Source organism: Typha latifolia, chromosome 8, assembly GCF_019914945.1.
Source record: "Typha latifolia isolate L0001 chromosome 8, TyphaL0001v2, whole genome shotgun sequence".
In the NCBI taxonomy this organism is placed as follows: Eukaryota; Viridiplantae; Streptophyta; class Magnoliopsida; order Poales; family Typhaceae; genus Typha; species Typha latifolia.
Window position 1 is genome coordinate 1782432 of NC_133093.1, and position 21094 is coordinate 1803525.

Sequence of the window (21094 nt, forward strand, 5' to 3'; positions counted from 1 at the left end):
ATTGAATTGGAGATTCACTTAATTGGGTATATGGTCTTTTATTTATTTTACTTTAATTTTCCTTGAAAAGAGAAGAGCCTAATTCCAATACCAGTATCAGAATGACTGATAGATGAGAGTAGCTCAACCTAACCCAGGCTACCTCACTGATTTGAAAAACTAATAATAATAATCCCCAACAATTTTCAAGCAGATGTCACTAGAATAGAATAAGAAATTATTCTATTTGTCAAATGGGTTCACTCGTATGTCCCCTGTCCACATGAGATGATTAATTGACAATCTTTGGTATTCAAGAGTTACAAATTTCACACATCTATGTGTAAAAAAGGAAGCAGTTTTGAGAGTTTATGATATCAAAATCTTAAATACATTTCATAAGTACATATACAATTTCCATTTTAAATTAAATTATTCAAGATAGAAAAATAAGTAGCTTTTGAGAGATTTTCCCTTGCATACTATTCCATTCCATACTAGTCCTAGAAAACATTGATTAAGAGTTAATTAGCAATAAATAGCAAGTTTAGTATATAATGACAAATGTCTATTGTAAAATATTAGGACACTTGTTCACTAATAAACATTGATAAAATGGTCACTATTAGTTGTACAAAAGATTTATATACTACATCCTATCCATTTCTTTTAACTGATGCTTTATAGCCTACTCTTGATATTGCACAAAATAACACAACCACACATCTAATATAAATACATTGGCATGAGAATACCTATATCCTCAAGTCCTCGTGATATACATCTTTGGGTATATGAATACATCAGCTTAATTGCTAGGAAGTAGAATGTGCAAATGCATGTGTGACAAAACAAACCAGATGAGAAATTTAAATGTGGTTGCACCAAGTTCAAGAATACCGTTAGTTCTATGATATAATGCTTCTTTTTCACTTGTACAGAATAGAAACTGAAACTTTTTCGATATTCAGTCAATGTGAGGATGCAGATACAAGTAAATGTACAGAAAGCAAGAGAAGTATACAGGACAGAGAAATAAAAGGACTGCTTTCTACAACCCCAGTAGCTTTATCTACCGAGAATAACGATACCTGAGATGAAGATTTAAAGGGCAGGAAATGTGGATTGAATCTGTTTAGCCCAAGGAAATAGAGACAAACAGAATAGAAGAGATGACTACCGGTAATAACGACTTCACTATAGTTAAGATTACTTATTTTACATTTTCTTTTGCAAAAGGGTAGAAATAATTACATAGAAACTAAAAATTTAACAAATACAAATGAACTAATTAGATGAACGAATACCTCTTCTGAATGTCTACAATTTCAAGGATTCTTGGTTAGCGATCTGTACAAGTTGTCTCAAGACTTTCCTAACTGTCCAATTTTTGTTGGAAACAAAGCTGCATCAGGAAATAAACATAAAACTGAATACATTAAAATAGAGAGAGAGAGAGAGAGAGAGAGATCATTTCAAAAGAGTAACATGGTTACCCACCTCTCCACTCGGAGGATAGCTTCAGCAGTATTGATGATTTCCTCAGTGTTATACATCTGGGATTATTATGATCAGGCATGACATTTTCTTTCTATTTTGATTAGCTCTTTGTTAATGGGAAAAATCTCAATTTTGTATTGTTGATACCTTGGAAAGGAAGAAGCATTTGCTTATCCTTGCTGGAGGAACCATTCATGTTGCTGGTCAGTATTTACCTGGTAAAATATTTGACTATTTGTTGGTATTCTTAACTGGTGAACATCTGATGCTCTCTGGTTCTTTCACTGAGTTGTTGAGCTTCATTTTCTCATTTTCTGCTTCCTTTTGAGCTCTCTTCTTCTCTAGTTCTAGCTGTTTGCAGTTCTCCTCGTGAGAACGTATAAACATTCTCACAAAGTTAACAAGTGTTGAGACCACTGCACAAGATAACTAACTGATCAATGGCAACTATGACAAATGGAAAAATTACAGAGAGCTGTCTAAGTATAAACAAAGTTTGAAGATGTCCATAGTGCACAAGATCACAGAAAAAAGAAGAAGCCATTCACAATGCCCACGACCTATTCACCTACAATAAGAAAGTGTCTTTCATGTAAAATATCGAGTTGGCAGAAACTCTTGGAAACTAAAATAATCAGATTAGGTAGGTTTTACATCAAGCAACTCTTAGCTCATGTACAATGCAAAGCTAAAAGAAACAAAACAAAATAATAAAAATGATTATACACATGAAAGATAAGAAGAGAACTCATAATCCAAGCCCATTGCCTTCCCATTAAGAGAATCAACAACTAACTATATATAAAAGTGACCATGAGAACAGAATAAGGTTCTTGTCAAAGGAACGAAAACCATGATAAAGCAAAAGAATGAACCTTGATATTCCCACTCAGCGGAAGAAAGTAAATAACTTGGATAAGTAAAGAAGGCATAGTATGAAAAGATGAAAGAAGTCAAAGAACCAAAAATGTATATATTTAAAGATCATCCAAGCAGGAAAGTAGAAAAATTGCACATGAAACAAGCATCACAGTATGAGATAATCAAAGTATGGAATGTTCATGGTTGAAAAGTGGAAGAGAAAGAAGATTACAATCTCCAAACAAAGTTGACTATCAGTCTTTCACTTATGATTCACCATTTTGCATATCACTGCAGAATGTTACTGAGGGAAAATGCTGAGAAGAAACCAATCCTCTTTCAAATGAAAGAAGACTAAAAGGTAAATGTATGATGGCACTCCAAACTAGGAATCGATTCCATTGAGTTAAAAAGATCATGCTAAGTTCAGTTTGGATGAAACTCTTGTATTGGATCAACCATACCTTATTATGTTTATAACTTTGAATTGTCCTCAATTAATCAGAACACAATAAATTAACAGGTAATTGTTCAAGGCTATATATGGATATGAAATATTCAAGTTTGAAACAATACCAGCTGAGAATTAATGAACCATAAATTGAATTAAAAAAAGGTCGCCTTTAAGTTTTAACATAGCAACAAAACTTTGCAAAAAAATGTCCGAAACAAACTTAGTGCATTAATACAATTATCACCTTGTTCAAATGGACAACGTGCAGGGTCTTCTCCAAAATAAAGAGCTAATGCATCTGCATTCCTTCCCTGTTGATTAAAATGACAGTTCTATCAAGAGCTTGATCATAAAGCAGGGAAAGTTCTTTTCAGATACAAGAAGGATTCATAAGTTAGCATAATTACATACCACATTAGAATAAAGTAAAGTTAAAGCTCTAACATCAGCTTCTGCAACATTAAGGAACTCCTTCAAGGTCTGATAAAGCAGGTATCAGTAAGTACATAAATATACACTATATGCAAGACAAAAAATGTATAGAAAGAACATGTAGGACCTTACTTCAAACATATCAACTTTTGCGGCCAAATATGTGCAATAAAACAAGTACAAAATCATACTCTGTACTTTATAGAAATGTCCTCTCCTAAAGAATACTTGTTAAAACCTATTGCAATATAGTTAGTGGTTATATATGACCTCTAGTTTGACTATACGTACTTTTTAAAAAAAAGTCTGACTATATGTACTTCTATGTCAGTGATTATTGTTTTCAAGAAAATCTGTTATCCAGCTAGACAGCGACATCGATTCATCAAGCAGTGGAAACTAATAAATCCACAGAGCAGCTAAAAAGTCTCAAAGGCAAATGCCATTCCAGACAAACAATAACAGTATGAAAACGTATATTAAATAGGCTTGCAGCTCAATTGATATGATATTTGATCTGTTTTATCTCAAGGATTTATATCCAACATCAAATAGTCTTACAAGAGAATGCATATAACATGTTCATAGTACATACCCTACTAAGATCATATATAACTAAGATTGTTGATGTACGTTCAAGATTACTTGGAAACAAATAGAAGACTACATTAACTTTAAATTCGATTCTTCTAATAAATACAACTTCTTTTCTTTCCATTTTCACTTGGCCAAAGTAACACTAGATGGCAACATCCTCAAATCTACAAGCAACAGCACTGCTCACATGACTATAGGAGAACTTAGGTTATAAATATGATGCATGTCACGGACGAATAAATAAATTTCATATCTGGATTTGTTATTGTAACAACTTGGGTCACTATCCTATTCAAGACATTCAACACTATGATTAATGGCAAGTTATGGTTTGAAAATTTTTATAGCTATGAAAAAGGGAATATAGAAACCCCAAAGAAACTGAAGATTAGGGATGTGAAGAAGCAAGATGTTCAAGATGTTAGTGAGCAGCTTTTCTTGACTTAAATTCATTGCTATATTACTCAATTGAGTGGTCCAACAATGAGCCAAGTGTTGGCTAAGAAAAGTGAATAGGCAAAACAAACTAGATTACTCTTACATGTCTCTAGCCAGTTATTACAAAAGTGAAGATAGACAATAACCAAATGAAATAAGAAAATATTGGAAGGCACAAAAGTTGGATTGAGCATTTAAGCTAGGCAAATACTACAGATTACCAACAGTCCCTTGGTAGTGGCAGTAATATAGAGATATATCCGCATGCATATATACATACACATATATGTATGGTTGTTTCAACAAGAAGGTAAGGTCTATGAAAGCCAACTCATCCAAGCACGATAATGTTATGCTATAAAATTTTTAAAAAAACTAACAAAATAAAAGCTATAAGGTACATGGATAAAGAAATAAGACCATGCATCATTACCTTACGGAATGGTTCTGATACAAGACCATCATTTTCAGATGCTGTTAATTCTTGTTCAACTTTCTCGAGACCTTTGTTTATTGCTTGCATTTCTTCGGCCAATGACTTCAATTGTATCTGTATGGAAATTGCTTCATTATGAAGCATGCTTCTAGCAGAAACACCTTAAATCCCAAAGATAAGTCGAGAAAATTGTACCTTAGAAGCTAATTCTAAGCTAATTAAATCCTTGGAGAAGTCAAGAAGTTCTGGAAGCTTATCTGACAGAACCTGCAGTAATTAAGACATTATAACAGAAGGTGAGCCAACAAGCAATGATTTACACTATTTAAAATCAACTAATGCCCGCTTCAGAGTAATTGTAGCATCTTGCATCAGAAAGTCTCAGAAAAACCGTGTCTGAAGTTCTAAAAATCTTATCAATGCACAAAAAATATCTCAAAATCCCGGTTTGAGACATACTGACCAATATATAATTCTCAAGTGCTTATTTAGGGACCAAGGACCTGATTGCCACAATTAGGACCCTAAAATAGTTCTCACAGCCTATTTGCAATTTTGGAGTGCATTATGAGGCTCTTTCCACAATAAATCTGCCCTTATAATCTTTCCTAGTCAACTGCCCACTGCATATGCCACATCTTTCTTTCCAATAGAACATTTCTGCCAATTCACCAATCTCCCTTTCTCGGATATGACTCCCTCCCAGTCTCCCAAGTTATGAAATGCACTAAGACGCAGGACTTTATAGCAAACAAAAGGTAGGTGCAAAAGTTCATCAGTAGTAAATATAAGAGAGTAGCAATTCGGAGACTTCATAAATAAGATTAGAGGATGCATCATGCTTATACTAGCTGCAATTAAGGCCAGACTTATGGCTGGGCTATCTTAATAACAAACTACTATGATAAAAAGAAGATTGTTTACAATTATAGAGCAAGGTACCTTGCATAAATAATGCATTAGAGTCATCTTATTGTTGCGTGCACGAGTATCACTGAGCTTGAGAAGGCTATCCAACCTAAATCCAACAGCAGAGCCTGCAAAGACACAAATAACAATGAAGAGAGTTAAAACACTTTTAATTAGAATTCCAGATTATAGGAATTGATTGCAATTCTTTGAGTTCAACAACATCTAAACACTCCTATATAGTGAAACAAATGGATCAAAAAATGAAGGGTCAATCTTTCAATCAATGCAGAAATGGTAGCAAAACTAAAGAACTGGGCATTATCATGCAGCAGCTCTGCACCTAAATAGCCAGCTAAGGTGACTAGCTGAGTACTTTTTTCTAGATAAACCCCCATATAAGCAGGTGCATATCCAGGGAGCTGTTAGTACAAGCAACCTTCTCAAAACCTCTGTTCAGCAAGAACCTCAAACAGTGTTCATTTTGCGATAGCTTTGCTAAATGTTCCTCAGAATGGACATAGAAATTGTATTATTTATTAAGTAATATACAGGCACAAGTAGTCACTAATAAGTGGAAAGTATGTTAAAGAAAGGACCGGCTTTTAAAGCATGAGGACTTATATGACAACTGACTAGACAGCATAATACAAAAATACAAAAGAACATACTACAATAGCTAAAATACAGAAAATAATGAAATAGTCATATTGGAAAAAAGTTCAATGATAAAATAAATATATTAAAAGAAAGAAAATTGATAACCTTCAGTATAAACTTACTAAAACAATAAAATAAAGTACAAAGAGGATAAATAAGCAAAAAACAAAACAAAATGCAAAACAAAGTAGAAAACTGAATCTAAGGCATAAATGAGAATCTGGCAGTGATTTCTAGTGAGATGTTAGCCTTGTTTGGTTGACAGCTGGTCATTAAAATCATATATCATTTTGGAGCCTTTTTCACCTTTGAGTGTGGAACCAACCCAAAGTGTAGGAAGAATGCTTGAAATGATTGCATTATGCCATAATTGCCATTATCAGCTATGTTTTAAGTATTTCGCAGGCATGATGGTCTTTGAAAGGTAGAAAGTGTCATAGTGAGATCTACATACAAACAAGATCGACAATAGAATATTCCTTGCACCCTACCTCTCTCAGTCCAAATATTTTAAATAGAAAATAGCTATAGGAGAACTGTGTGATTAAGTTCAAAATACAAATGAATGGTCAGAGATTTTATATATTCATGACGTTAAATAGTTACACGGTTTGCCCATATCTGAAGTTAAGCTAGGTCAAGAATTAGCAAGCACGAAAACTGAAAGTTCGATAGTTTAGGCAAGGTCAGATTAAAAACTCAAAAAGAACAAAATGGCTTGCTTTACGGAATGGGTTAGTCTTTGATCTAAACTTAAGTAATGTAACTAAAGCTGGTCTGGCCCTGTCCTAACCAAGTTGAGTCCAGTTTAGGCCATGATGGAAGCAACATAAATCAAGCCCTAGGCTGCTTTTTGAAAGAAAAGTATAATGGTAAGAGTGATTAAAAGAGAGGAAATGGGATAGATATAGTGTTCAGATTGATTGAAAATAATAATCATGGTGAAATAAGTCAAGTTAAGGAAATATTTATGCAAGTCATATATCAAATTCCCTCTTTTTACTAAGAACACAAACCAAAATTATTTTTTCTCTTAGCAATAAAAGCGCAGCTTCTCAAAGTGAAAATTGTATAATAGATGGAAATTATCTCCTCAAGAGAGTACTTTCTTATGTTGACTAACAATCAGAATATAATTATACTTTAAGGAGATAAAGTTGTAATGTTAGCTCTCTTTAGATTGATTTTGGAAGAAGTTACATTCCTCTTATGCGGCTCAGGGTATATCATAGACATCCTCTGCTCATCATGACCTTCATTGTCTCAACAATTCTGCAACACAAATGAGGACAACTCTTCATAATGATATGACCAAATAATACACGAGGTCGTTGACCTGAAGTTAACCTTTTGTATACTGGTTCACATCAAGGAAAGTATAGACATATCTGCTTCATCCTTATACTAACCTGAAGAGAACCTCCACTAATTCTATAGTAGGAAATTAGGCCTGGTTGACTTGAATGCAAATAAGTTTCCACCATCTCCAGAGTCCAAAGGAAATTAACAATTTCCTCCACATGCAAGCTAAGGTTGAATATTTGGGAATATTGTTATCTCTCGCCACTAATAAAGTTAGGTGATTTCACTTGTATCTCAAGGAAGCAGGTGTAAGTATTATACTTATCAAGTTTCATCATTATGGTGGTTTCATCTATATCTCAAGGAAACAAGTATTATAGTGCTTTGAATCCTTTGATCATTAAAAAAAAAACTAGGTTTGATACCATACTGAGATTGAAGATAAGATATGGTCACATCATTAATGAGTAATTTAAGTTCATTCCTTTTAACATTTTAGACTAGCATATATTGTCAGTTTAGTGAAATGGCTCACAATATCAATCAGAGACTACTCTATGATGAAATATCACAATTATAACATGACTCACCCCTGGCGGTGCCCTGGTTTAATGCATTCCCCAAAGAAAGAATTGTCTGCATGATTCTTTTCAATTTGATAGAACTCCTGATCTGCTAGCATTAAAGCAAAAGGCATATGATACAAGATCTGAAAATAACACCAAGTCCAGTTCTTAGAAGCTGAAACCGACCTCTTCTGCAGCAGAATTAACAATGTTAAGGTTGCCTCTGAGGTCAGAAACCTGGAAAACATGAAAGAAAAAAAGATTACTGTAACAAGAAAACAATATGTAGAACTGCACAACTATAAATCAGAAGAGAAAAAATGATGAGTAATCAAACCTGAGAGCCAAACTGAATTTTAAAGGAGAATACTCTTAGCTTGGATTCCACTCGCGGTACTTTCATGAGCTCCAAAAAGTACTAGTGATGGAGAGCAAAAAAATTAGATATCAGTGCAAATAACGTAATCTGTGTCCTCGGACAGAAAGTAAGCACTCATCGGAGCATGAGATTAAGAAGTGTTAGAATCTAAAATATTAGAAGGTAAAACCATCATTCTCTATTAACTTAAGCTTTTAGAGTAGCTGATAAATTAGTATCGCATTAGAGAAGGACATTCTAAGTTCTAATCCTACTAGACCTATTTGCACCTTCTAATCTAAGTGCCTCCAACCAAACATGAAGGGGAATCTTGAGATATAAATAATTAAAACCACCATTCTTTATTAACTTAAGTTTTTAGAGTAGTTTATGAATTAACAAGAAGACTTGATATGACTTCAGCACTAGGTCAAATATTGGAAGAGGGTATAAGGAGATAATTTAATTGAAATATGCCTTTAACAGGAAATTGGAGAAACTCATCAAATTGGACTCCAATTGTACATGATTCAAATAAATCTACTTCTAAGTAAATGCCCTTTATTAAATTACCATAATTTTGTCATCTAATTTGAATTAAACATATTCGCAATAGTTAACTTCAGGAATTGTTATACCAATATTTAGGATTAAAAGACATCCATATAGCCATTAAGAGCTGTTTTTAATTCTTAAATGGACTGAATATCCATGTTAGGGTGTGCCAGTGTAGTAGTAAAAGGCCAGGGTGTGACCACACTCAGCATGCCTCGTGGCACAAGCAAGACAATCCCTGCCTAGAGAGAAACAATCTTCCCTTCCTTGAGATCACATTAAAGGCAAAGTAAGACTAAAAATACTTACTGACCTGCTCACATTTTCCTAGGCTTTCTTTCTCTCCATTATAGCCCTGAAATTCACAGTGAGTAATTAATGGGATGAAAAAGGTAGTATAACGATTATAGTGTACTGTAGAACAAAAGAAATTGAAAATGGTGTAGCATTTGTGCAATCTAGCATCTGAGATAATTAATTACCTTAAGTAGCTCCATTTCCTCCTTTGTTGGAGTAAACTTTATAAGATTATCAACCTGATCTGCGTCCAAAACAGAATCATCTAGGGCAAGCACTGCACTCTGTAAAATAAAACAAGAGTAACCCTTGTTTAAATGACAGAAATAGGATAACAGAAACAAGTAACAGTTTTATAACCTATCAACAATATGGATTGGCTCCCAAGATACCAGACTGAAATTCATACTTTTAGGTGGTCACAAAACTGCCTAATGCTTTTATAATATATGTGTATCCTATTTGAAATCAGTTGCAACTTATAAGAACCTATTTTCCTCCATTCATCTTTATTTATTCTAGGGGTCTCTATAAAATCAAGTGCTTTTACATATAATTTACAGCTTCCGCCCATGTCAGCTTTAGTCTTCCCATCCCTCTCAAGGAGCCCTATCTCTATGACACGTTTATATGATCTCTGTTGGATATGCCCAAAGTTCCAAACAATCACTAATGTCTACTTCAGAGTGATTGATCTTGGATTGCATCAGCCTAATTATAACCAGTAGGTAGATTACTCTACCAACCAACCAGTTTTCTTGCTTTTATCTTAAGCCCCTGTATATTCTGAATTTTAGAAATTTGGCACCAATACATAAGGGCAGATGATAGGTTAACAGCCATTCCCATTTCTGTGTTTAGACTTTATCATATCAGTGTTGTGCTCTAGTGGACCCCATATTGTTGCAAAAAGGCTTTAATGGTGATTCATATACAAAAGAGTACTAGATTCTTACCAAAAGATCTGGTAGTGGCATCTTAACTTTCGTGAGCATAATTGCACAATTATTAGCCCGCCTAAGATCGATCTGCAAGCAATCATGTAAAGAGATGGAGGAAATATAAAGAAAAATAAAGTTATCTCAAAACAGAAGGTATAAATGCATCACTATGTCAAACAATTAAAAGAAATGCAATTCTTGTTCATGAACAAAATCAATTGCTCCCGCTAACTCACCAATTGCTCTAAAAGCGAAAATTATTAGAAAACAGTGACTATTTTATTTTATATACTAACAATCCCCTCACTTCTAGGCTTGAGATATAAAAAAGTGGATTTGACTTAAATGAGTGGAGGTTTTATATTATTAGGCAAAGATGAGTCTAGTAGGGTCTGAACTTAGGATGAGTGATAGTCATGTAGCGCGATACCAGCATGTGGCATAAGGGGTACTGCATAGCACCCCTCCTCTCACCTCTTATGGATTGTTGTGAAGCTGTCGTTGTGCCCCGGCGAGCTTTGCAATAGCCATCACCTTTGCTGATCTTTTTATTTTTGACTCATTTGGGTTGTCTTCCTCCGTTCATCCTAGGGCACCGTCGTGAGAGTAGGGGGGAGGTAGAGCTCGATAGCAGTGATGGCGAATGTGAATCTTAATGATGGTGACACGAGGGCAACACGATATAGTCTCCCTCTCCTCTCTCCTCTTTTTCAGCTCTTTTTCTCACGACACGATCAGTAAGTGTCACTACACATGGTATGCCTTGGCCAGTACAGCATGTGCCAGAGGCACAACTATCCTTGCTCAGAACCTATGCTCTAATACAATGTTAACTCACTAATGTCTCTAAAAACTTAAGTTGTTAAAAAACGGTGATTTTTATATTTTATATTCTAACAAATTCACAAACTACTCATTCATTGTATCACTAAGGCTTCATTAGGAATGCAAACTACCTAACCATGCCACCTTTGAATTGTTAATAGTTCATCAAAATAAGATATGGAGATTTGAGAGCAATAAATGAGAAAAGAACAAAAGTTGAAATTCTCTATTTCGGAACTTTCAGTTTTCAAAACGAAATAGCTCATTGAGTAGAACTGATATGAGGAGAAACATCTTGAGATAGTAGCTTGTTCCACAAAAGCAATGGGATATTTGTACCAGGACAGGGTCATCTTGAGATGAGAAATTTTTATGGCATTTCCACATCAAATATTAGTCTGAATTGAACACTCAAGAAGAAATCGATTGAACAAACGGCCATGGAATATCGAGAAATATATCAGATCTAATCTTCAAATAATTTTGAGATGTGTAAGGGCAATATAGCAAATTTAAGAAATTAAAAAAATGAAAAGAAAATTCTAAAAAGAAGCAAAGAGAAGGAGAGAGGCCACCCAGCTAACTAAAATCAGATACTGTCTTTACAGATGAATAAATGTGCCATTTAATAGTCACAGCTAGCTCAAATTTCCACCCAAGTAGGGCTCTTTATTAGGATGTACAAAATAACTAATTCATTTATTACCAAAAGTGTCTGGCCATATATTTGGCTAAGAATTGGCAAATTTTGTCAACAAATTTCAAAATAACACTTATGTTTCAGAATACAATGGTTTGCCATTTCCACAGATATAGATACTATTTTCCCCCTTCCTCTCTCTAGTATGATAACCCCCATTTGTTTATGAATGCCTCAAGGAATAGGGGCCTCTAGTTAAATTTCAGACATGGTCCACCTTCTTCTCATATAGTAACAATCCTAATCCAGTAAAAGAAATATACGCAACCATCAAAAAGATTGAATTTGAAGTTTCGGATCAATCCTATTGAGAAACAGATTGCATTATTTTAATGCTCAGCCCTGCCCTATCCTTTTGACAATTATAGAATGATTCTAAATTTCTAATCGAATAAGACTAAAGAACTTATTCTACCCAAAGTTCAGAAAATGATTTACCAGATGAATTTTATCAGATTTTGGCCCAGAAGAACGAATGCTTGAATTTTCAGCTGCAGACCGAACATCTGAAGTAGGCACAGCCGCTGAGAAAAGACTCTCAAGCTCAGACATGTCAAATTCCGGAGCCCTAATTTAGAAAGAATTGCAACAAATATGAGCTCATATGTCCATAGATGTATAAAGCCATGAATATAGAAAGTGAATGGATATTCATATACTTCGTCGCTTCATCAGATTTTTGTGCTTCTGCCCACAGACTTCCCTGCATTGCTCTTGTTACTTTAACCCAATGTAATGGCTTCAAATTGGTTCTTTTGGATGACGACTGGGTACTCTGCATGCTCCTAGAACCTGTATGTGATGGCATGCCCCGAACCCTCCCACTCAATGAAGGAGCATTTATCCCACTAGGAGGTGGTGGCGGTATGACCTCACGACCAGTTCCTTTACTTCCTAATGAGCTTAGGGAACCACCTGATCCCTTTGAGAAACCTGGAGCAACAGGGGGCGGTGGTATCGATGGTGCAGACAATAGTTTGCTAGTAGGAACAATAGAACATTTTGATGAAGGATGAGGTGGTGGGGGTGGAGGAGGAGCTGAAGGTGTAAGTGCAGATGGAGGAGGCACACGTTGTGGAGGAGGAGGTGGAGGAGGAACAGTAATTGCATTAGGTGCATTCTTCAAAGGCCGGGAAGAAGGACGAGAATTTGATGAGACAACCAAAGGGGGAGGAGGGGGAGGAGGGGGAAGAGGGGGAGGGGGAGGAGTGGGTACTGCAATGCTGGTGTTGCTTAAGGATTGCTGATGTGTAGGTGGAATACAAGTAATTGGATCTAAATTAGGAGAGATTAATGATGTGCCTAAGCATGGGGGAGGAGAGGGAGAAGGGCGTGAAGATTTATTGTTAATGAGTGAAGAAGTTCTATCATGTGAAAGTGAAGGCGTGGAAGTATCTGATATCGAATCTGGAAGTTTTTGTGCAGGTAATGGTGGGCCTTTAAGCTTTGACTTTGATGAACTCATAGGTTGTTGCAGCTGTTGTTGGTATTGGGGCGGCGGCGGCGGCGGCAGTGGTGGTTGTGGTGGTGGTGGTGGCGGGGGTGGATCTGATGGTGGTGGTGGTGGTGGTGGTGGTGGTGGTGGGGGTGGATCTGACGGTGGCGGTGGTGGCGGCGGCGGCGGAGGTGGTGGTGGTGGTGGTGGTGGTGGTGGTGGTGATTTAAAAGTATTGGCAGAAGAAATAACAGAGGCAGTAGAATTTATGTTAGTAGCACACGAATGGGATTCAATAAAGCTTGTTGAAGGGGATAACTGTTGTGATGGAGACTGTGGTGACAATGATGACTTTGAAGGAATCTTGGTTGCAAAATGTTCAGAGCCCACGCTAGTTGATAGGGATGGAGCAGTAGGAGAAATTATTGTTGAACTGGATAATTCAGAGCTCCCAAATGCAGCATGATCCTGCAGCAGAGCTGTAATTCCAACAGCTGAAGGCGCACTATGATATCTTGAAACAGGCACTGGAGTGCCTAGAAGAGAATTAGAAGATAGAACTGGACTTGACCGAGATGAGGGGATACGTTGTGATATCACATTCTGCTGAGACAGATGTTGCAGTGAAGCCTGCTGGTCATGCAGCTGATTTTGATTTTTTGGGACCGAATCCGGAGAATGCTTTGGGAAGGGAGCAAACTTCTGCCTCTGGATCAAGGGTATTGAGTTCCTCATCTCTACAGCTGATCCATCTGATTGGACTTTCTCCTGGTGAACGTCAGGGCTTGATTTGCCTGGCATAACATGAACTTCTCCTTTTTGTGGAGAAACCACATCAGGCTTTTCTTGGAGAGTGTGTGATGATGTGATTTGTTGAAGAATATTGAGAGCAACATCCCCCTTTGCATCGAGCCATTCTACGCCACTGAAGATTTCTTGTACCTTAGCAAATGCATCAATTGGAAGGCCTTCTTTCTCGCTAACATTTCCCAGCTCCATAGTGATAAGTGGATTTACTGCATCCATTTCTGAAAGAATAACCTTCATGCAAGAAAAGTCTACTTACAATTAAACATTTTGAGGAGTTAAAGCAAATGACAGAAGAAAAAAATACACACCTCAGCTCTAAAATCTTTTGGAAAACGATCTTTGGAATCCCACAGAATATCAATTTCATCACGATTGAGCATCAAAATGTTAGATCTAATGAAAGCCGTATTGAACATGACCCTGAACATCATCTCTTCACGGTCTAAATCCTCGTCCAAGCTGATGCACTCAAGTACAATATCTCCTTGGATGTGGCAGTGAATATCAATCTTAACCAATTCACAGTCTGCCTGCTTCCAGCAAAAGAAAATAAGTAACAAGTTATGACCATATCTTGCAGAGGAGGTAGATAGAGATTTCCACAACAATATGAGAATGTTATAATTGAAAGATGTCCAATACAAGTAAGAGTTAAGACATATTAGTCACTTAACTTCAACCACTTCCATCAATGAAATACAGCAAATTTTTAAGGGAGGAATATCTGAATTGTTATCATTAATCTAGAGAGCCTAACTACATATTAACAGGTTCCAGTTCTTTAACTGTCGTATTCTTTTTGATCTTCAGAACTAAGCATGCAGAAGCAAAAGTTTTGTTTTAAAGACGTAAGATACAACCAACTTATACAGCATGCAATTGAATACATACATTTAAGAAGCACATTGAAAATCACCTGTTTGTAAAGCCGAACTAATTTGCTCTTCTTTGGTGTTGAGAAGAGAACTTTAGGAGTCCGATCAGAAGCAATAAATGGATCCTGCCCATAAATCCGAAATATCGGCCTACATCCACCTTCCCCATTAAAGTTTGGGATAATTCTAAGTATTACACAGTCCAGCGTAAGTGCCCGGTCAAGCGGAGGCCACTCCGAGCCGACATTTCTCCTAGAGATATAGTGTAAGTATCTCAGCTGAGAAGGCAAAGGATTCAGAGGGGAGAGCAACTGAAGCAGCTCCCTGGGGGCTTGCTTGTAAATCATGTCCAGAGTCTTCTGCTCACCTGTATACTGCTTTCGATAAATAAGAAGAGCTGCTAACATGAAAGCCAGAACAGGCCAGCCACCTCGCTCACAGTGCATTAACAAGAGATTCTGCTGACCCAAAGAAAGCCAACTCTCACTTGACCTCAGGAAATGGTGAATCATTTCCATAGTAAGCAGTGGACACCCTTCATAATTTCGAGGGTAGTCCATCACAGTCATGTCGTACTCTGATAGAATGTTGGCTATCTGGCTTTGGTTCTCTCCCACCCGAAAGTTGAAGACCATGAAGGAGGCATCAGGGAACTGATCTCTAAGCTGGGCCACAATACCTCCCATATAAACTTTGTATTCATTTTCTTCAAGGACATCAGTTGTGAAGCAGCAATCAAACACTGTAAGCAGTTGAAAGAATTAATGCTCGTGAACATTTTTCAATAGAAGCAACTGGTTGAGATCAAATAATTCGTGTCAAATTTATGCTTAGAAGAATTCAAGGAATGGGTTTTAGAGGCAATTGTATATACTAAAGAAGACACAGATCATCTGGCTCTTGAACGACCATTACTTACCCAGATTTCCTGTAGATTTACAGTCGCAATATATTCGAGATACTGTATAGCTATCAAGAAACATAGGCAAAAGATTCAGTAGCTAACAGCGTTATATCAACAATAGAACGTTCCCATCAATTCATGAGTGAGGCAATACAACAAACAACAAAAATGCAATCTTTACCACGAAAAATTACTCCAAATACAGACAAACTACCACAGAAAGCCGTCACAATCATCTTTACCAAGAACTAGAAAAAAGAAAATGGGCACATCTGACACGTACCATAAACTCTCTCAGAAATCTCCAAAAGCCCATCCGGCGGCTTGCGGTAAAAGAACTTCCTAAACAGCGCCATCTCCTAGATCCACTCAAATCAAACCAAAACCCAATGCCAACAACTACTCAATCTAAATAGGGGAAGACCCCCCAAAAGGGCAATGACGAAGGAGAGAGCTCAAGCAAGCTCTCCTCCCCCAAAAAGCTCAGAGATAAGGGAAGATGGCAAGGGCAAAAGGGGAAAAAGACATGGAAAATTCTGAGAGCGGGGAGTGTGGATCCGGGAACGGGCATAATAGATTATGCTGCGGCTTTACGGAATCGTCGAAACCTTTTCTCTTTGTTTCCTCCACTCTTTTTGGATTAAAAATTGGATCTTTTGGTGTTATTAATTGGAGAAGAAACGATTAAAAAAAAACGGATTAAAGAAATGGGAATGAGGAGGAGAGGGGAAGAGAGAGAGAGAGAGAGGGAGGAGAGATTTGGGAATCTGCGACTCGTCTCAATCGCTTTCGCTCCCTTTTTATTCTCTTCTTCGGGAGAAAAGATGACGTGTTGAGCTTTCGATGGTTTCCTTTTGTTTTCTTTCTCTTTTCCCGAGTTCGTTCCCTCGGATTCTGATAAATGTACCCGGGGGTTTTCTTACCCTGTACACAGGGGCATTTTGGTCCAGAGTCAAATCAAATGGGGAAATTAGTTAAATTTGGGGATTGTAGATTCGTAGTAGTTAAATATCTCGAAGACTAAAATAAAATTTTCTTATAGTAACGTAACATTTTTGCATGTATACCCTTAAGAAATTTATTATTTACTTGTATATCTATCTAAAATTAATATTTATATGTATAACTCTCAAAATATATATTATTTGAGACTTATTAAATTCAATAGAAAATGACAAAAATATTTTTAACTATTTTTTTTTAAATAATAACTAGAACAAAGATAGTTTCATCTTTTTATGTCTAGATTGTTTAAATTTAAATTCAAAAGAACATCTATACAAAATAAAAAATAAGGTTTTAAAGGATATACTTATAAAAAGCCTAGTGTATATATATCAAATTTAGAGGGGATATATGTAAATATAAGATTTTTGAAGGGTATTAATGAAAAAATAATTATTATAAAATAATCTTAATAGTAGTCCTTGTATTCCCATGTATCTATCCTATTGCTGCAAGTAAGATATCGTACTCATATGTAACATTGTGAGATGGATATTCTACACGTGTGACACCTCCAATCTGATGGTCTCCTTCAGTAGATTATAATTTTTATGTATTCTTTTCCATTTTATAGTGAGAATACTATATGAGCTTCCCTCTTTATATTACCACAAAATACATTTCGAAAAACCATGTTCTTGACCTAATAAGTTAGCTAGCCAATTCGCTGATTGATTTGCTTATCTGAAAGAGTAAAAAGTAGAGATTAAAAGTTTTTTTGAGAAAAGTAAGCGGAGGATGTCCACCGTCAAAGGTTTCCACCGCCAAGGATGAGGAGATATGTGATGCGTAATGTTGATAAAGGTCTCCTTGTTGGACTCTAAAACTGCCATTTCTAGATTGTGTTTCGAGACTTTGAGAAGGGCATGAACACCCACAGGCTTAGCGTGCAGGAGATTATCTACATAAATATTGGTAGCCTCGGCAAGTCTACCAATATGTGTTCAAACAAAGTAACTTGCCCTAGCTTTGAAGTCTTGTGGAGAGAAAGATTTATCAAAATTTAATTTAGCCTGGTTTGACAAGGGTGTCTTCCACTCAGCATGCAACCTAGCTGGTTCAAGGTTCTTGCACATTGAATAATTAGTATTCGGCATAAGGTTAAGGTTGTGCAATCTGTCATTAGTAGAGAGTCTGATTCTAAACAATTTTCCAAAAGAACATTTTAATTTTGAGAGAAAATGACAACCTCTAAAATATAGGCGACCTTAACTAGGTAAAGCTAACGAGAGACATAGAATTTGTAAAGAATTTAGATATAGAAGAGACAGTGAACTTATCGGGCAATTATCCTAACGAACACATTATATATCTTAAATTATGAGCATATAAAACTCTAATAAAAAATTAATCAAATAACAACTTTAATGTTCATTGTTTAATTGAACTCATAATTTCTTTCGTTCTAAGTCGACTAGCCAAATTTTTCATGGAAAAGGGAGTTGAAGCTGCAACTTAGAATACAGATAAAACACATTACAACCTAACCAAGTTCATGGACCCTCTTCACCTACTTAGCTTCAGAAAGAAGAAAGAACAAAAGAAGAAGTAATAATGTGATAAGGTTAATCTAAGATATTGGTTTAACCCCTTTCTCCTATTTGTTGAACATCACATGAAATTGGATGAAATAAAAGTAAAGAAAACTTAGAAAAATAAAAACCCCACAAGGTTCCCTTTTTAATTCTGCAAACCATATATTTTATTTTTTGATACCTCAAAAATATCTTGACATTAGTTTCTTTAGCAACTCTTATCATATAGATGCAAAATAACATTAATACTCTTGAATATAGTTTCAAGATTAGAGTAAATAAAAAAGGACAAAAAAATTAAGATCAAATAAAGGTATTTTAGTTTTTTTATTTTCCAAAGTAATACAATATTTTCTATTTTGTCAACTGTTGTTATATTTTGTTAATGTGGTTTTGAGGTATCAGAAAACATAACATAGGAATTGAATTATATATATATATTGTGTGTACGTGAATAATAATAATAATAATGGAAAAAAAATGTAAGATATTTTTGATAAAATTTTTAGAAAAATAAAAATGAAAATGGCAAGTGGCATGCTTCTTAAGGAGAGAAGTTAAGCTAATTATTAGACTTTGATTACTTAATCATATCCATTAGGTACTAGTTAATTATATCTTGGTTGGTAGTGCTCTTCTTAGTCATCATTCATTCTTCTCTCTGTTTGTTACATTAGACATTTAATAATAGTCTTAAAAATATGAGAGGTAGTTTGGAAGCAACTAAAGTGGGAACAAACATTCCTAATAATTAGGTTGGTCAAATAAGTTAATTCTACTGTTGAATGACTCCAATCATGATGCACTTGATGCCATTATCCTCCTAAGAATTTTTTTTATTAACATTTAAGTAGAAATTAAAATCCTAACCTTTATAGTTGGTAAGATAAGATCGAAGCATTTGATGCTAGTGGTTGGACAGCGATTCTTTATTAAAAGAAAATTAAAAAAAAAATCAACACGAACTAGAAAATTTTAAACTAATTAAGAATAAGATGCAGCTTTTGTTGTCCAAATATAAATAAATTAAAATGTAAATGAATCTTAATCCAATTTCTAAACACTATTTATTTGGATAGCCTAAATATCTATAGAAATTTGGCTTAATTAAGGATTTTTTTTTGTAGGATAAGAAATTTTTCTGAAGTGAGTGTTTAGATGAATTCTTTGGAGGAATGTTTTAGGTTTATTATACTTAGACGCAATAAACTATTATTCTTTTTTACATACCTTTGATGATTTCTTTTTTATAATACATAGATTCCTTAAACTATTGAAAATATATGAAACACTATACAATTAGGTTTTTATTACTGTTTATATCCGTAAGTTGTGCAGTTATATGACATATTTATTCTTAAATTTTTTGAATAAATATAATTTAAAATTAATTTATTAAAATATATTTACCTTCTCAGGGAAGTAATTTGTTTTATTTTTTAGTTTTTTCAACTACGAAATATAAGTTAAGATATTTTTAGTAGTTTAAGAGGTTTATTTGTATGAAAAAAAACTTCAGAGAACATATATGAAAAAAAGATGATAATTCAGGGTGATTTAAATATAATTATCTCAAATATTTATATGGCTCACCGGTCACCATTCATTTTATTTATTTGTTTATTATACTATATTTTGTACCATTGATTGCATCCTGGGATTTCCAAGGGTAATGGCGGTGGGAATCCTAGTTTCCTAATAAAATTTATTTTCTTATTTTAATATTTTTATTTTAACCTTTTTTTATTTAAAAATAGATAAATTTTTTCACCCAAGAACTATTTTTTTGGTACATTAGAACCCCTTAAACTATTAAAAATACCTTACTTGACTCTTTCGTTAGAGTTTTGTTATCAATTTTTGTCCATAAGTTACATGATACATTTAATTATGATCTTTTCTTACTACATTAGTTATTTATTTTTATTAAAATAAAATTTTTGTATGTCGCGTTCGAACGCCCTTGCGAACGCCTTTACGAACATATGCATCAGATTCGCAAATACAAAGAACACGTAATGCACGTTCTAACGCGGTCGGGTGAGTTCGAATGCCTGCATCGCGTTCGCACATACAGAGTACGCCTTTTGTGCATTCGAACGCGATTGGGCGCATTCGAATGCGATCGGCGGGAATCTTCTAGAATTATGGTTACTTATTATTTTAGAATTTATTGGCTAACATCTATAAATATGTGGATGACAGCCAAATTCATAATGCAATTAGAATATTAATTTCTTGCCTCTCTATCATCTATCTACCCTAATCTCCCTCTTCTCTCTTCACCATCCTTCCACCTCTACCGTTGGCAAAGTCTCTCCTAACTTCTAATCTCCCTCCGCTGTCGATTTTTTCCTCTTCTTTGGGAACTCGACCACTTCTTCCCCTTCATCTATATTTCTTAACCATATCCACCGTCCACCTTCATCTCCATAATCCTCCATAACCCTACAATCCACTCTACCCGTCACCACCACCATCACCCGCATTCTTTCGTATTTTCGTTCTAGTTTTAGTTTGAATCTGTGAAGGATATAAATACAAAAATTGTAGATCAGGGAGTTACGGATCTAATCCTAGTTTCATAATTTTATAACTACATGAGAATATTTGACGAATATTTTCCTACAGTTGTGTGGACTGATTTCAGTAATAAATCCAGATCTTAAAGAAATCATTTCATAGACTATCTTTTAGTACAAGAACCCATCAATTTGGTA

The 21094-nt window shown here is 35.2% G+C and overlaps 1 protein-coding gene across 4 annotated transcripts; it reads right to left on the reverse strand.

Annotated features, from left to right (window-relative positions):
• Nucleotides 1-1156: 1156 nt before the first annotated feature.
• LOC140793820 (formin-like protein 18) lies at nt 1157-16695 on the reverse strand. Of its 4 annotated transcripts, XM_073145532.1 has the most exons (19): nt 16118-16695; nt 14972-15672; nt 14364-14585; nt 12470-14286; nt 12249-12378; nt 10301-10372; nt 9530-9628; nt 9361-9402; nt 8472-8552; nt 8321-8371; nt 8159-8240; nt 5640-5734; nt 4893-4964; nt 4695-4811; nt 3206-3274; nt 3039-3105; nt 1627-1895; nt 1480-1535; nt 1157-1384 (listed from the first exon to the last, which is right to left on the reverse strand). In XM_073145532.1, the coding sequence occupies exons 1-17, from the start codon at nt 16188-16190 to the stop codon at nt 1711-1713; spliced, it is 3975 nt and encodes a 1324-aa protein (XP_073001633.1). In that variant the 5' UTR covers nt 16191-16695; the 3' UTR covers nt 1157-1384; nt 1480-1535; nt 1627-1710. The 4 variants fall into 4 exon arrangements, with proteins under 4 accessions (XP_073001633.1, XP_073001635.1, XP_073001632.1 ...); XM_073145534.1 differs by lacking the exon at nt 3206-3274; XM_073145531.1 differs by having other exon boundaries at nt 1480-1895.
• Between the last annotated feature and the right edge of the window lie 4399 nt (nt 16696-21094).